Genomic DNA, 16,883 nt, shown 5'->3' with positions numbered 1-16,883 from the left:
AGTGCGGCCCCCAACAGTGGGTTACACAGCTTTTTATATTGTCCACTAGGGCTCACAATTTTGAACGGGACCCTTGGTATGCAGGGAACAATAGAGGAAAACCAGAATATGGTTGTAAGATAACAGTTAACAATAACAAACCCAGTAACAGATCCAAGATATGGTGGTGAGACAACAGTGGAGGACACATTTCGGTCAACCTGAAGTCAGAAAAGACCCCACTTCAAACCGAGTTCCTAGTTTCAAAAGATCCACCCTTAGACGTTAGCAAGCAAAGCGAATATGTGCAGAAGCAAGAGATCTGCAATTAGCTGTTAGCCACACTTGTTAGCCATCACAAAGCACACCTAACACCCGAGTAAGGGAAAGGGTTTATTGGGGAAAACCCAGCAGACTGGAGGGGAGGGGCGAAGAAGGATTAGAGAGAAAGAGTATAAGAAAGAGAGACAGAGGAGAGGAGCTAGTGAGGAAAGAAGACGAGAGGAGGAGAGGAGAGCAGATGAGAGGAGCTAAGAGAGAGTCACGTGTTCAGGAACAGGTCCTTTTAAAACTTTGCCAGAGCCAATGCCACGGCTCACTGGGCTAGTCCTCTGCCTGCGGCGCCAGCACCCCGGGTTCTGGTCCCAGTTGCTCCTCTTCCAATCCAGCTCTCTGCTGTGGCCCGGGAGTGCAGTGGAGGATGGCCCAGGTCCTTGGGCCCTGCACCCGCATGGGAGACCAGGAGGAAGCACCTGGCTCCTGGCTTCGGATGGGCAGGCCAGCCGTAACTAACGGAAAAAGGAAGACCTATCTCTCTGTCTCTCTCTCTGTCTAACTCTGCCTGTTAAAAAAAAAAAAACTTTGCCAGAGGGTGCGCAGGGAAGCAGGAGCAGCGAATCCCATTAGGATGGGGGTGAGGCTCACACCGGTGGTTGGGCCATGTGGCCACTTGGCTTCCAGCAATGCCGGCGGGGGCTAGAGCCTAGGATGGTGGGTGTAGATCGCGCCAAAGCTAGGATGGTGGGTGTAGATCGCGCCATAGATAAAACTGCACCAGTTTCCTAACAACACTCACTCCATTTTGATTCTGATTTTGCAGGTTCACTCCCCGCCAGCAACGGCCAGAGCTGCGCCAATCTGAAGCCAGGAGGCAGGTGCCTCCTGGTCTCCCACGCGGGTGCAGGTGAAATCGGAAAAGACCCCCCTAAAATTTACTCTGAAATGTGGCCCCTTAAAGTTCCCTAGAAATGCTATCCGGGGTGCCACATGTGCTGCTAGAATTTGGGGTGCCTTACGATTTCAACAAGGGCTTATTACTAAGTCCCCGACATTAATAAGCCCGAGAGGGTTCTTGCCTAATATTTAGAGAAGAATTCTAAATACCGGCACAGATAAACGAGGCAGCATGGTATGTTTTAAGCTTTTATTTAGTAAGGAAGATGCATAAGAGAGTGAGAACTTTGTTTAGCGGGGGTGGGGGGGTGGTAATGGTGAATGGGGGTTCATACCGAGCACCAGGAACCAGCCATGTGCCCTGGAGGCGCGGGTCTACAGCAAGCCCCCTCCTGAAGAAGCAGGGCCGGGCACACTGTGCCCCAGGCTTTTAACCCACTACAAAGGGGAGTGGTCAATTAACCTGATTGGCTGGTGGGCACACCGGTGCGGCCAGGTAGGGGAATGAGGCCACACAGGGGCATGGCAAAGGCATCTGGTAGGGGCATGAGGTCACACAGGGGCGTGGTCTTCCAGTTCACAAATCTGATCAACTCCAACCTGTATGCCTGCCTACTTCACAGGGACCCAAGAACTTGTGCCATCTTCCACTGCTTTCCCAGGCCATAGCAGAGAGCTGGATGGGAAGAGGAGCAGCCGGGACTAGAACTGGCACCCATATGGGATGCCAGCGCCGCAGAGGGGGAATTAACTTACCACGCCATGGCGCCGGCCTGGCTGCCCCACCTTTGATCCAGCTCTCTGCTAATGCCGCCTGGAAAGCAGTAGAAGATGGCTCAAGTCTTCGAGGCCCCACGCCTATGAGGGAGACCCGGAAAGAAGCTCCTGGCTTCGGATAGGCCCAGCTCCAGCTGTTGTGGCCATTTGCAGAGTGAAGCAGCAGATGGAAGACACTGCCTCTCTGTAACTCTGCCTTTCAGTGGTAAACACATCCATCAGGTTGAATGAAGAGGATGAAGAAAGTACACAGTAAAGAGCTGGGAGCCCCGCCCGCATTCAAACTGGCATTTTTATGGATGCTGGGTGTGGGCCCGCTTTCTCCTTCCCCTATACTCTTTCTGGAATATTGCTGGGTGTGCATTCCTTCCCAGAACTAAATAACACCCCCCTTGGTGAACAGCAGGTGAGATTCCTTCAATCTGTCCCCAGGGAGAGGGCTGGGGCCCGCCCAACCAGGTTTTCGAACAATGGCGAGACTTTTTAAATGTAAATGCTGGTTTGCTTCCAAGGCTTGTTTCCTCATTCCAACACTCAGAATTTCCCATTTTTCTTCTGCCCCTCACACATACATAGGCTCATGTCTATCTAGTGACCTTTACACTAATAATAAATCCAACAGGGTTAATTCCCTCTAGACTTTACAACAAACATTTCTTTGTTGTTCTTTTTTTAAAAAATATTTATTTATTTGAAAGTCAGAGTTACAGAAAGAGGGAGAGATAGAGATCTGTCCTCCACTGGTTCACTCCCCAGATGGCCACAACAGCCAGACTGAAGCCAGGAGCCAAGAGCTTCATCCAGGTGTCCCACGAGGGTGGCAGGGGCCCAAACACTTGGGCCATCTTCTGCTGCGTTTCCCAGGCCATTCGCTGGTTTATACACGGGGCATCCGGGACATGAACAGGTGCCCATGTGGGATGCTGGTGCTGCAGGTGGCAGCTTTAACAATGCTGGCCCCATGACAAGCATTTTTTTTAAAGATTTATTTATTTACTTGAAAGACAGCTACAGAGAGGCAGAGACAGAGAGTGTAAGGCTGCCACAAAACACACCACACACCAGAGTAAGGGAAAGGGTTTATTCGAGAAAACCTAGCAGACTGGAGGGAAGGGGCGAGTAAGAAGGAGAGCATAAGAGAGATAGATATATATGAAGAAAGAGAGATCAAGAGCCAGAGGAAGGGGGAGGGAGAGGGAGAGGGAGAGGGGAACCACGTGTTCAGGAACGGATCCTTTTGAAACTTTGCCTGAGGGCAGGCTGGAAAGTAGGAGCAGAGAATCCCAATGGGATGTTCGTGGAGCTTGACACTGGTGGTTGGGCCTAGGATGGTGTCTGGGTTTAGATCCTGCCATAGATAAGACTGTGCCATTTTCCTGAGAGAAAGAGAGAGAGAGAGAGAGACAGAGAGAGATCTTCCAACTGCTGGTTCATTCCCCAAATGGTTGCAACAGCCAGAGCTGGGCTGATCTGAAGCCAGGAACCTGGAGCTTCTCCTGGGTTTCCCACATGGGTGCAGGGGCCCAAGGAATTGGGTCATCTTCCACTGTTTTCCCAGGCCATAAGCAGAGAGCTGGAAGGGAAGTGGAGCAGCTGGGACTTGAACCAGCGTCATAAGGGATGCCAGTGCTGCAGGCGGCGGCTTTACCCACTGTGCTGGCCCGACAAGCATTTCTAATACCCAACACGGACTACCCTGAACATAAGAGCAGCTATACAATGGTTCATTTGCTCCATGACGTCTACATAGGATCCTCATTATTTTTCCTGGTTGGGGAGCTGTCTCCTGTCTCAGTCAAGGGAACAAATGAACTGCTCTAACCATGGATCAGGGCCACCTGGCCACAGGTGTGACGATGCCTCCCGACAGCTGGGGCTCTGAGTTCCAGTTACCACTGATAGAATTCTTTCTTGAACTCCTTCCGTTTTGGCCACCTGATTTTGGATATGGTTTTACCTGTTAGAACCTGTGGTGAGGACACTGAGGCCTAAGCCCCCAGATAATCTCAAGGCCAGAGGAACGCTTAATTGCTCCGGAAGGCCCCACACCCGAGACATTCCAAACTGCTAACACAATGCCCGGTAAAACTCACCTAGGAGCCTGTCTGCCCATCCCCCACCCGCCTTATCAGATTCCCTGTGGCCCTCTGCCCCGCCCCCAGCGAACAGCCCCTGGCAGGACCCGGCCTGCTGCCCAGGAAGCCTGCAAACACCCCCTCCCACTCCCACCCCCACCTCCCAGCAGCACCAACCCCCACTCTTCCTGGGGATTCTGTCTCCTCTAAAATGAAGTCTTTTCTACTTTAAGTAACCCTAGAAATCCCAACACCTACTATTCCCCTAACCCCCATTAGCTTGGCACTGAATTCCTACATGCCCCTGTCCCAAGAGTCTTGCCTGTCACTTGGCCGTGTGAACCATCATCTGCCTCAGTGTCCAAAGTGACACAGAGCGCAGGTCCCGTCAGAGCTGTGTCTGGGGGACTCGGGGGTAAGGCAGTGTCTTGGTGTCTCCATTTCAGCGGGGTTCTCTGAATGCCTACGGTTCACTGTCTTCCAGCAAATCGATTAAATCCCAGACTACGCACGCCTACATCAGACACCCTCTTCTGTTCATCCTTAGCACAAAATGCAAACTCTCCCAGGGCCGCCTGCAGGGTCCAGCCGGGAGCGGCCCTCCGCTCAGGGGGTACTGAACCAGGTGGTGCACAGTCCTCCCTGCGCCCATCAGGGGGTACTGAACCAGGTCGAGCAGTACTGCCTGCGCCGCGGCTGTCTCCACGTGGACTACCGGCGCCCACAGCCCCAATCAGATGGGGGCTGTTTTGGGGTTTCCCTTCCACAGCCCGGAGAAGGGCAGCGCACCGTCGTGTTTGGGGGGGGGCTCAGCATTCACACCGCTGGGGTTCACACCCCAGCAGCCATGCTCGCCAGCTGCTCTGTGGCTTCGGGCGGGGTCTCCCCCCCCACCCCCGGGGACGACGGCGGGCACTCAGAGGGCAGCGAGAGCCCTCCCGCTGGCCTGTACCCCAACTCCGGCCCACTCCCGCCGGCCTGCGGGCTGGCACCTGCCGCCCCCGGGACGCCGCGGAGGACCCGCTCTGCTGGGGTCCGCGACTCCACAGGCGTGAGGCGGCCGGGAGGACGCGCCGGGAACCGGGTCCCCAACTCGGCGGGGTCGGCTCGCACTCCCGCCGCAGCCCGAGCCCGAAGCAGACGGGCGGGCAGACGACCGCGGGCAGCCAATCTCCGGACCCGCCCCGCCACGCCTCCGCCGCGAGGTTCCCGGCTATTGGCTGCCTGCTCCGCGGGCCGCCTCCGAACCCCGCCTCTCCGAGTCTTCCCGAGGATTGGCTGCGGGACGCACGGTCCTCCGCCTACTCCGCCCCAGGCTTCACCCGGATTGGCTGAAGGTCCGGTGACCCGCCTCCTGCCCCTCCCCAGTCACCGCAAGGATTGGCTGCCAGTGCCGCGGCCGTCTGCCCAGCTCTGCAGAGCTGTGCGGGTCTCCGCGCCCAGGGGGTCGTGGGTCTCTTTGTCTCGGGACGTGCGCGGCAGGTAGGGTGCCCGGCCAGCCCGGGGCCCGGGCTGGGGCTGGGCAGGGGCTGGGCGCGCCCCGCGTCCCCTCGAGCTTTGCCCGCCCGGAGCTGCGCTGCTCCCGGCGGCCAGAACAGAGGGGTAGAGCAGCCCTCGGTGGTCCAGGGGGCGGGCGGCCGTGCCCGTCCCGGGGCCGCGCGAGGCACAAGACGCCGCGCGCAGCCGCGGCCGCTCGCAGGCTGCGGGGCGCCGTGACACTTTGCGCTTTGCCTCCGCAGGGCGGGTCCGTGCGGCTGCGGCAGCCGGAGCCGGTCCGACCTGAGTCCCGGGGCTGCTCCTGCGGCGTCTGAGCACAGGTAAGGGACCGTCCTCGGGGAGGCTCCGCGGACTCGCTCGCTGGTGGGAAGGGGCAGCAGCCGCAGTTGCTTGCGGTGCGTGGGGGGGCGCCCTGCGTGTGCCCCTTTGCAGCGGGGTGGCGTAGGTCTCCACGAATCCCAGCATAGAGGCTGCGCCTCGGACGTGGAGCCGGTCTGAAGCCGCAGCGGAGCCAGGGGACATCTCCCCGCAGTTACAGCACCTGTGCGGGTGGTGCAGTGTAGGGCCCCAAGGTGCAGGGAGGCGGCCGTGGGGGACAGAAGCAGGGGCTGAGCCTGCCCGCACAGAGGGCAGGGGGTTTGCAGTCAGGCCTGCCTCCTGGGCAGCAGACAGGGTCCTGCACGGAGCTGTTTGCTGGGGGCGGGGCGGGGCGCCACTGGGAATCTGATAAGGCGGGTGGGGGATGGGCAGACAGGCGCCTAGGTGAGTGTTACAGGACATTGTGTTGCAGTTTGGAATGTGCCGGTTCCCGGAGCAATATGCATCTCACTGGCCTTGTCTGGGCCCAGTTTCCTCGCAATCAGGGGCTTAGGCCTCAGTGGCCTCCCAGTTAGTATCAGTTATCTTGTCATACAATTCATAGAACAAGTGATAAACTCAAACCTCAACGTTAACACCTTCAGGCATGTTTTTTTTTTTAAAAAAAATTATTTGAGAGGAAGAGTTACAGAGAGAGGTAGAGACAGAGATCCATTGGTATACTCCCCAGTGGCTGCCAACAAGCAACTGGGGCTGGGCCAGGCTGAAGCCAGGAGCTTCCGGGTCTTCCACGTGGGTGCAGGGCCCAAGCACTTGGGCATCCTCAGCTGCCTTCCTAGTTGGATTAGCAGGGAGTTGGACTGGAGGTAGAGCAGCTGGGATTTGAACTGGCGTCCATATGGGATGCCAGCACTGCAGGCCTGGGCTTTAAACCGCTTTTTAATCAAGGATTTACTTATGGAGACGGCATCATGGCTTAGCAATTACAGCTGCCACTGCAGTGCCGGCATCCCTTATGGGCGACGGTTTGAGCCCTGACTGCTACACTTCTGATCTAGCTCTCTGCTATGGCCTGGGAAAACAGAAGATGGCTCAAGTCCTTGGGTCCCTGTACCTGCGTGGGGTGCCAGAAGCTCCTGGCTCCTGGCTTAGGATCAGCTCAGCTCGGGCAGTTGCAGCTATTTGGAGAGTGAACCACCAGAAGGAAGATCTTTTTCGCTGCCTCTCTGTAACTCTGCCTTTTCAGTAAATAAATACATTTTTTTAAAAAAAAGGTTTATTTATTTGACAGGCAGTTACATAAAGAGGGGGAGAGAGATCTTCTATTCACAGGTTCACTCTCCAAACGGCCTCAACAGCTAGGGCTGGGTCAGACAGCAAGCAGGAGTGTGGAACTACATTCTTCCAGGCCTCCCATGTGGGGGACCCAATTACTTGGGCCATTTTCTGCTGCCTTCTCAGGTGCATTAAGCAGAGAAAGGTCAGAAGTGGAGCAGCTGGGACTCAAACCAGTGCTCGTGGGACGCCAGTGTTGCAGGCTGCAGCTTAACCTGCGCTACAACGGCAGTGGCCCCTTCAGACATTTTTTTTTTTTTAAGCTTAATTTTTTACTCGAAAGTCAAACTTAGAGGAGGGAGAGACAGATCTTCCACCTGCTGGTACACTCTGCAAATGTCCAAAATGGCTGAGGCTGGGCCAGTTGGAAGCCAAGAGCCAGGAGCTCCATCTGGGTCTGCCACTTGGATGCAGGAGTCCAAACACTTGTGCTGTCTTCTGCTTTCCCAGGCACATTAGCAGGAGCTGGATCGGAAGTGGAGCAGCTGGGACTTGAACTGCCACTGCAGCAGGCAGCTTAACCCACAGTGGCTTAAGATTCCTCTGGCGGGGCCAGTGTTGTGGTGTAGTGTGCGAAGTTGCTGTCTGCAATGCCAGCACCCCATATGGGCACTGGTTTGTGTCCTGGGTGCTCTGCTCCAGTCCAGCTCCCTGCTAATGGCCTGTGAAAAGCAGTGGAAGATGGCCCAAATATTTGGGCCTTGTACCCTCATAAGAGACTTGGAAGAAGCTCCTGGCTAAGGCCTTGCTGACTCCAGCCATGGTGGCCATCTGGAGAGTGAACCAGCAGATGGAAGATGTCTCTCCCTCTCTGACTTGATCTTTTTTTTTTTTCTTTTATCAAAAAAAAGTCCATCATTAAAAAAAGACAGTTGGGAAAAGCTGTGAAGCCCAGCCCCAACCTCTTAATGCCTCTGATGAAGACTACCAGGCCCCAGTGTGTCTCAACTGGCAGTATAAAGAGTAACTCATTGAACTAAGGAGTCACAGGGGTGGAGCCAGAGCAGAGACCCTGACTCACAGACGGAGGCTGCCCCGTAGTGAACAGCTCAGTGCTGGCCTCAGGAACTCACAGGCTCTGCTCAGTCATGACCCTGAGACCAGAGCCCACCCTTGCCCTCTCAAGGAACCCTGGCCCCTGTGGCTGTGGGTGTACAGGACAGGTTCTTCGACCTCAGGGAATGAGGCAGCACCAATGTATTACAGTAAGCTAAGTGCGCTCCTGAAGGAAGGTGGGTGTGGGCATCCAGGCAAGGGGGCTCAAACTCTCCTCCAGATCCCCCTTAGTTAATGCGACTGACAGACGCCAACTACACAGATAGGGACTGTCAGGGAGCAGGGTGCAGGCTCCTGCTGCCGTTTGGAGCAGCTGTTTGAGTCTCAGAGGACCAGGGAGATGTCGGGCAAGTGGCTTCTGTGGTTGGAGAGTTGGCTTTCACCCAACTACCATAGCCCAGAACCAGTGAGTCACTGCTCAGTGCCTCATCTGCATCTCCTGGACCAATCATGAGACCTTCCCCTAACTGCCTGTAAAGACCTGAGGCTGCTAATCCCGCCTTCTTTCAGGGCCCCTCCTTTACGGGGGCTTTCTCTTCAATAATATGATTCTCTTCTGCCCCTTTGTGCTCCTCCTCCTCGTCACAAGACCAGGGTCCAGGTGATCAGATCCACAGACTGCTGCAGCCTTTCTCGGGGCTCATCTGGGATCCTCCAGAGGGTAAGATGGACTGCTCTTGCCTCCCCACACCCGCCCCTGGAGTCCCTACTGCCCACTGAAAACACCAGGCCTCCGTTAGCCAGTTAAAAGCAACTAGGCTTACATAATGGCTCAACTCCCTTTGCCTTTTGGCACTGGAAATGCTGGTTGTGGCCTAAGAAATTCATCCAATGCATGAGACTGGAATAAGATTGGGGTAACTGAAGGATTCTGGCCAGAGAGTCTTGATCAGACCTGGACTCCGCCTGCCTGTTAGGGTACTGGACTGAATTCTGCACCCCTCTCCCATCACTCCGCCCTGGATCTCTCCTGTCTGGCTGCTCTGCCCATCCTCTCCCCTGGTTCTTCTGCAAGATTTCACTCTCACAGATTCTCCTCACTGTGCCACCCTCTTTAGCTAACAGCACCCATTCTCGTTCCCAGTTGGAAAGATTGCACAAAGGAACCTGGGCCCAACCTTCACGGACATCTGTTGGCCCCTACCTTTTCCTTCCACACACTCTGGGTGCCAGGGAAGACTTTCTGTCAGTGGTTGTAGCCTTATCCATGCCCCTTGGCACTTCTGGCATTTTGATTCCGTCGCTGATCCTCAGATCCTGGGTCATCTCCATCCCAAGTCTACAGACTTAGTGTCACTCAGGAAGCCCACTCAGCCAGCGGTGGGCACAGAGGCACAGCTTTACCAGGTTTGATAGAGGCTTAGAGCTAGAGGCTCAGGGACACCGGGCAGGATGGACGTGTGGCTAAGAGTGTCTACTGTTCACCGACCTCTGCCTGCTGTGGGCTCCAGGACTACCACGGCCAAGGAACTTGGGACGCCTCGGGTGGGCACAGCAGAGACGTAGGGGGATGCCTTTGTTTTGTCCTTGCAGATGGGTAATAAGGCATCTTCAGCATACACCCCCATGGAGTGCATTCTCCGGCACTGGGAGTCCCTAGGCCTGCAGAGCTTGAGGAAAAAACGCCTGGTCTTTCTGTGCACTGAGGCATGGACAGCATACGTCCTGGAGGACGGAGAAGCCTGGCCCCCAGAGGGAAGCATCAACTACAACACCATCCGACAGTTAGACTCGTTCTGCCACAGAGCAGGGAAGTGGTCCGAGGTCGCCTATGTCCAGGCGTTTTTTGCCCTCCGGAACAACCCACACCTCTGTCGACTGTGCAAGGTGGACTTGGCCCTTCTGACTGCCATCACCACCGGGGCTCCCACCAGCCCTCCCTCCCCTCCTGAGCTTTCCCCGGCTCCCTCTTCTGAGCCCCCTGCTTCTCCAGGCCCCTCTCCCGGGAGACCCAACACCCAACCTGTAGCCTCCATCCCATTCCCCCAGGAGGTTCCCACAGGGCTCAGCAGCGCCGCTCACGGGCAGGTCCCCTTCTCCACAGCTCACCTTGGGCAGGTAAAGGGAAAGTTGGGAAGCTTTTCAGATGACCCTGACAGCTATATTGGGGCCTTCGAGCATTTGACCGCGGTCTATTACCTCACCTGGAAGGATGTGATGGTAATCCTAACACACACCCTAACCTGGGACCAGAAACAAGCTGCCTTCCAAGCGGCAGAAACCTTTGCCAATGAGATCTACATGGTCTTTGGCTCGTTATCTAATCGGGGAGACCAAGACGAGCTGTATCCTATAGGGGTAATGGCTGTCCCTCAGCAAGAGCCTTGCCCCGAATGGAAAGCAGAGGACCCTAGGGGGGAGTGGAAACGGAAGTACTTCATCGCCTGTCTGCTTCAGGGACTGAGAAGGATCAAGAGCAAGCCTGTGAACTACTCCAGGCTGTGCATGATCCACCAGGACCGGTGGGAGAGTCCCCTTGCCTTTCTACAGAGGCTGAGGGAGGCCCTAGAGAAACACACCACCCTGTCCCCCGATTCTGTAGAGGGACAGCTGATGTTAAAGGACAAGTTTATTACTCAGTCGGCCCCAGATATTAGAAGAAAGCTCCAAAAACAGGCTTTTGGACCAGAGAGTACCCTAGAAAATCTCCTAAATATTGCCACTAAAGTCTTTTACAACCGGGACCAGGAAGAGAACAGACGATGGGAGAGAAAGGCTAGGACAAAGGCCACAGCTCTGGCAGAGGCTGCATATGCACACCAATCTAAGGGCTCCCAGGGGTCTCTGAAATGCTACAGCTGTGGTCACACAGGACACTTCAAAAGGGAGTGCCCACATTCCTTTGCCAGAAAAAGCCTCCAGGATCCTGTCCTATTTGCAGTGGGGATCACTGGAAGGCAGGCTCAGGCCTCCCACTGCAGATAACCCAAGAGGACCCCTGGGGCCGGGGCCATGCCTACGCCTACGCCTACAGGCTCCCACTACCCAGATCACCTGTATTCGAGAGCCCCGGGCAGCCCGGCAGTAGAGGGGAGGAAGCAATTTCCTCCTGGACACGAGCTGCCTTTTCTGCCCTTCTCTGTAACCCAGGTCTGTCCCCTCTTCCCTTAGCATGGTGAGAGGTGTGCACTAGAAGATAGAAACAAGGCCACAGCCACTTTTCCACTGCCTGAGACCCTCAACCAGCTCAGCCACTCCTGGCTATTAGAGCCATTGCTGACTCTGGACCCTGGCATGGGGAAATACCCACTCCTTGTACCAGCTGATACAAGGCCCCCAGGCGGCAGGGTCCCAGCCCCAACATTGCCTGGTTTTCGCTCCGTAATAGGAAGGGGCATGATGGCTTTAGGGCTGTTGCATCTTAGCAAAGAACCTGACCTGGTGGCCAGTCTGCCTCAGTGGCCCCCTTGATTCCCGAAGCCATCAAACTGACCTGGGTGGACACCTTCCCCTCAGAACCGAGGGCCTCTGAAGTGAAGGTGTTGGCGTCTGAGAAGATTGCTTGATTTTGCTCCCCAGAAGCCTACAAAGTGACAATGACCTCTCTTTCCAGGCCACCTCTACTCAGGGTGTCTCTAAGGTGCTAGTTATTCAGTAGCATCTGTGTGGTGCCTGGAGTCCTCAGTCCTAGAAAAGACCAGTGACACCCTCCAGTGATACCTCAAAAAAGTTTATCTCAGGGAACCCACAGCCCCCAGACCTCCCTCTGACCCCTGGCTTTTCTATGCACTAGAAACTGCCCCTCAGAACTTTTCCAGTCCTGATTTCCTGCTAGATGAGGGATAAGACAGGCAGTTTTGGCAGACAGGACAGCTTTCAGCAACCCAGCCCTGAGAGCAGACTGCCTGTGCAGGAGATCTGTGCTGGTGAAGTCTGCCCTGCCCCCAGCCCCCAGCCCAAAAGGAGCGTGGGAGGGACCCTATCCCATCATGCTTTGTACTGCAGCAGCTAAAGGTGCCTGGACTAGAGTACTGGATGTACCACTCTCAAAAAGCCTGGGCTTCCAAACCAACTTCAGACCCCATCCCAGAGGATGGCTGCAACACCTCCGAAGAGAACGGTGACTGCTCCTGGGAGGTGACTGAGGGACTCCAGCTATTCAGAAGGGAAAAGGACCCCCTCGCAGTTCACGTAAGCACACCTGGCTGGAAGCTGGTTCCCCACGCTGTAGCTCAGTCACGGCACCACTGTGCTCACTATTAGGACTGGACCGTGCTTTCTCTGTTGTTAACTGCTCCTGCCTCCCTGAACTGGCCCTGTGCTGTCACTCCTAACCTTATGCTCACGGTTCAACAGGGATAGGAAGCAACAGTGGATGGGTTCAATGGTCTTGCAGAACTATTGGGGACAAGGCTGAGCAGGTTTGTAAGACTTGAGTCCTGGTCTACAGGTTATCACATATGCAGGCCTTCCGTCCAGGACCCCTGGCAGGCCTCTGGAGGAAGAACCCTGACTGCTGTCCCCAGCATCGCCAGCTTGAAGGAGCCAGAGCAGTCGTCGGCCCTGCTCCCTGACAGCGGTTACAGTCACCTCTTCAGACGGTAGCAGGGGCAGGGGTGCCCCTCCCCACTGTGGTGCTGAGACCTGGAGGCAGCCAGCTTCTGTGATTGCAGACTTAGCTGTCATCCAGTTCCCACAGCCAAGAACCGATCAGAAGTCACTGCTGAGTGTCCCCTTTGCCTCTCCCAGACCAGTCATGAAAACTTTCCTTTATAGCCCATAAAAACCTCGATAGGAGCGCGTCTCCTAACAGCAACCCCCTTTGGGAGCATCTCTTCAATAAACTTTGCACATGCAATCAGCCTTCCTTGTCCATGCTCTGCGTTCTTAGTGGTCGCAAGGCATGAGCCCGGGTGTTCAGAGCCATGGACTCCTGGAATGCAATAGCTGTGAATCTGAGGGAGGGGAGGAAGTTGTCAGGAGCTCCGGCATTGTAGGGCAGAGGGGTGCTCTCAGGAAGACCCTGGCCAGTTTCTGGGCTGAGATATCACTGGGGACACTGGCCGGGGTCCTGGGTTGTGGGGGCAGTACTCTGGTATCACTGGAGAACTGTGACTATCCCCTCCCACAATGTGCTTGCCGACCAGCTTTCTGGCCTTTCTGAGAGCAGGCAGGCTGTCTTTGAGCCAGCTGCTTTTTTTTTTTTTTTAACAGGCAGAGTGGATAGTGAGAGAGACAGAAAGGTCTTCCTTTTTGCCGTTGGTTCACCCTCCAATGGCTGCTGTGGCCGGCACATCGTGCTGATCCGAACCCAGGAGCCAGGTGCTTCTGGTCTCCCATGCGGGTGCAGGGCCCAAGCACTTGGGCCATCCTCCACTGCCTTCCCGGGCCATAGCAGAGAGCTGGCCTGGAAGAGGGGCAACCAGGATAGAATCCAGCGCCCCAACCTGGACTAGAACCCAGTGTGCTGGTGCAGCAAGGCGGAGAATTAGCCTGTTAAGCCACAGTGCCGGCGAGCCAGCTGCTTTTAAAACGTACTTTGAAGCAAGTAAAACAAACATCCCCCCACCCCGCCCTCAGCTTTTTCTGAATTTTCCTCTTGCTGCTCTCCCTGGACGTTGGCTCTCTCCTGCCTCACTAGCCAAGGCAAGGCCGTGTGCACTGGACGACCAGAGGTCCACACTCAGCCCCCACATGAACCTGTAGCACTCACTGCGTTTGTTCTCAGGGAGCTGAGGGACTGAACGCTGCCTAACTCCTCGCTCTGCACTTTTTTAATAAATATATTTGAGAGGTAGGGTTAGTGAGAGGGATTAACACTCCAATAACTTCTTTCACCTCCTGGGTATTGCGTATTGGGTGAGGACACCCAGTTTTGGAGGGCTCTATGGCATCTAAGTAGAACTTTTACTGCAAAGCTCAAAAAGGTCTTGGGAAATGGAATTAAAAGATTAGTTTGGTCCAAAATTTTGAAATTTGTGCATAGTTTATTCATAGTATGGATTTTTCACGAAGACTTTTCTAGTTCAAGATTCTATTTGGGACCAGTGTGGTAGTTTTCCTGCAATGCTGGCATCCCAAATGGCTGCCTTGGGCAGGACTGGGCCAGACCTGAGCCAGGAGCTTCTTCCAGGTCTCCCTCCTGGGTGCAGGGCCCAAGCACTTGGGTCATCTCCTGCTGCTTTCCCAGGTGCATAAAGCTGGGAACTTGAATGGGAGTGGACTAGCTGGGATTGAAATTGGCAGCCAAACCGGATGCCAGTGCTGCAGGCAGCTGCATTGCCTGTGCCATGCTGCCTGCTGGATGGTTTTTTGTTTTTTTTTTTTTTACAGGCAGAGTGGACAGTGAGAGAGACAGAAAGGTCTTCCTTTTCCGTTGGTTCACCCCCCAATGGCCGCTGTGGCCGGCGCACGCGCTGATCTGAAGCCAGGAGCCAGGTGCTTCTCCTGGTCTCCCATGCTGGTGCAGGGCTCAAGCACTTGGGCCACAGCAGAGAGCTGGACTGGAAGAGGGGCTACCGGGACAGAATCTGGCGCCTGGACCAGGTCTAGAACCCGGTGTGCCAGCGCGGCAGGTGGAGGATTAGCCTATTGAGCCGCGGCGCCGGCCCGGATGGTTTTCTGAAGCCCTCACAGTTTGGGTACTTCGGTTTCCTTTGAAGGTGGAAGCTCATCAGCCGCAGCGGGAGAATCCCTTATGTGCAGTTTCCCGAGTCCACTTCCGCTCACTTTTCATCCGTTCTCAGTTAATTGCTACTTTGTGTATCAGGGATGGGATCCCTTCATTTAAACCTCTCCTGCCACTTAAAACTCGGGCTGCTGACATTACTTTGTTACTACCAACTAATATTTCAAATGTCTCGTTTGCAGATGTATTTGACTTTTCTATTAGAAGTTTAATATGGATTCTTTGCTTTACACAATGGTCACTCGTTTTTATGGCGACGAGGTAATTTTGTTCCCATTACTAACTGAAAGCCCAGATGGAAACATGGTAAGCACTTACCCAGTCACACCGCCTCTAGGTTCACAGACCACACGTGGCTGTGCCATTTCAGCTCGGATGCCTCTGTTCTCCCACCTACAAAAGGAATCAGGCGTTTTCCGATTTGTCAGATGAACAGAAAAGTCACACTTGGAATACAGTAATTATGTGCAGGCAGCATGCAGACCCCCTCTCCGGCAAATAAGACCCGCCCATTTCCCAGTCACGGGCACTGCCACTCGGCTATGTACCAAATACAAACGACCTGATGCAGTGGCGCCAGTCTCTGTGTGCCATGTGTGGCTGGGCTTCTAGGAGTTCTGGCACGGAAAAATTAGTCCCTCAAGTCACAGGTCCTACTGAGAAGACAGCCTTCCCTTGATAAAGGGCAAGTGGAGGCTTTGGACGCGTATTTCACTTGGTTTTCAGATAAGTTTGAGAATGTTTGCAAAAATTAGGGTTGTGCAATGCAGACGCTGTGACTTTAAATCTCATCTGCTGAGTGTTTTGATGAAATACACACAACAAAATTGATCCTTTTAATCGTTCTAAGCGTGCAATTCAGTGGTGTTAAGTACATTCGTGATTGTGCCACCAACACCCATTCATGGAAGTTTACCATCACCCCAAATACATTCTGCACCCACTCAACAGTGACTTCCCGTTGCCCACTGCCCACAACCTGGCTGTCACCCTTCTGCTTTCTGTCAACTTGAGGGCGCCAAGTCCCTCCCACAGGCGGAGCCGTGCAGGGCTTGTCCTCACGCTTGCAGCATGGACCAGAACTTCCTGGTGGTGTGAGAACCCACAATGTGTGTGTCCGCTGGTGATGGACACTGGCGCTGGTGCATCCTGCTATGCGCACCGGTGTGCGAGGGCCAGCTCGCTTGCTTCCCACTCCTGTGGGTGTGGTCATGACGGATTTTTCGAAGCCCGTCCTCAGGGGCTCCGGTTCACTGCACGAGCGTTCCCGCGTCTCCTGTCCCACCCGCACCTGGCGGCTCCTCCCCTCGCGGAGCCACAACAATGGGGCTTTTTCACCGGGCCCTGTGCGCCGGCTTTGCGGGGTTTGCCAGCTCAGCGCCCGGCGGCGGGCTCGGCGGCTTCAGGGCCCCTGGCCCGGTCCCGCGGGGCCGGCTGGGCTCGCCGAGGAAGCACGGGCTGCAGGCAGGCCGGCGACGGGAGGTGTCCCCTTCGGGGCTCGGGGTCCGCGCCGCGCAGTGGGCGCTCGGCCCGGCGCCGCCGGGTCTCTGCACATCTCGCGGCCCTTCCGCCCAGGGCCGCCGGGGCGAACGCCGGGAAAGGAACCGGACGGATTGCGGCGCGAACGCAGCCGCCCCTACCTCCCACATCCCAGCCCGGGAGGCGACATCCAGGTGTCCGAACCAGGTGACCAAGATTCAGGACGAGACCCGCACTATCGCGAGAGTTCTCACGCGGGGCCCGCCCTCTTCCCCCGCCGCTGACTGCGAGAACCCTGGGAGACGCGACTGTCAATCACCGCGTGAGGGCGGTCCCCTGGCGCATGCGATTGGCTAGGCACGAAGACGCTGCCGCTCCATTGGCCGCTCTGAGGCCCGAGTCCCCGCCCTCGCCGGCGGGTCCCGGCTCAGCTGAGAAGGTAGGGAGGGGAGAGGGAAGGGTGAGCAGACCCTAACCCCGGTGCGCCTGTACTCGTAGTCAGCAGCCCAGCTCCGAGGGCTACCTAGCAGGTGCACCTGCCGTCTCCCGGGGTGCAGCTAAGCAGG

The 16,883-nt window shown here is 55.7% G+C and overlaps 1 protein-coding gene and 1 long non-coding RNA gene across 2 annotated transcripts in view; one reads left to right on the top strand and one right to left on the bottom strand.

The window, feature by feature from the left end:
- LOC133765185 (uncharacterized) overlaps positions 1–16,562 on the bottom strand; it is a 34,752-nt gene extending 18,190 nt beyond the window's left edge. Inside the window, exons 1-2 of the long non-coding RNA XR_009866582.1 lie at positions 16,479–16,562; positions 15,157–15,231 (exon numbers count right to left, since the gene is read on the bottom strand). This is a non-coding gene — a long non-coding RNA (uncharacterized LOC133765185). The remainder of the gene's footprint in view (positions 1–15,156; positions 15,232–16,478) is intronic.
- Positions 8,798–13,141, top strand: LOC133765184 (uncharacterized). The gene is made up of 2 exons (XM_062198837.1): positions 8,798–8,871; positions 9,744–13,141. Exon 2 carries the CDS (start codon positions 9,744–9,746, stop codon positions 11,133–11,135), a length of 1,392 nt encoding a protein of 463 aa, XP_062054821.1. The 5' UTR covers positions 8,798–8,871; the 3' UTR covers positions 11,136–13,141.
- Positions 16,563–16,883: the final 321 nt, after the last annotated feature.

Source organism: Lepus europaeus, chromosome 8, assembly GCF_033115175.1.
Source record: "Lepus europaeus isolate LE1 chromosome 8, mLepTim1.pri, whole genome shotgun sequence".
NCBI lineage: Eukaryota > Metazoa > Chordata > Mammalia > Lagomorpha > Leporidae > Lepus > Lepus europaeus.
The sequence above is the reverse complement of the archived record's forward strand: the minus strand, read 5'-3'. Positions and strand labels throughout refer to the sequence as shown.

Coding starts and splice junctions, on each gene's coding strand:
- LOC133765184 (XM_062198837.1), top strand. CDS start 9,744: ATGGGTAATAAGGCATCTTCAGCATACACCCCCATGGAGTGCATTCTC.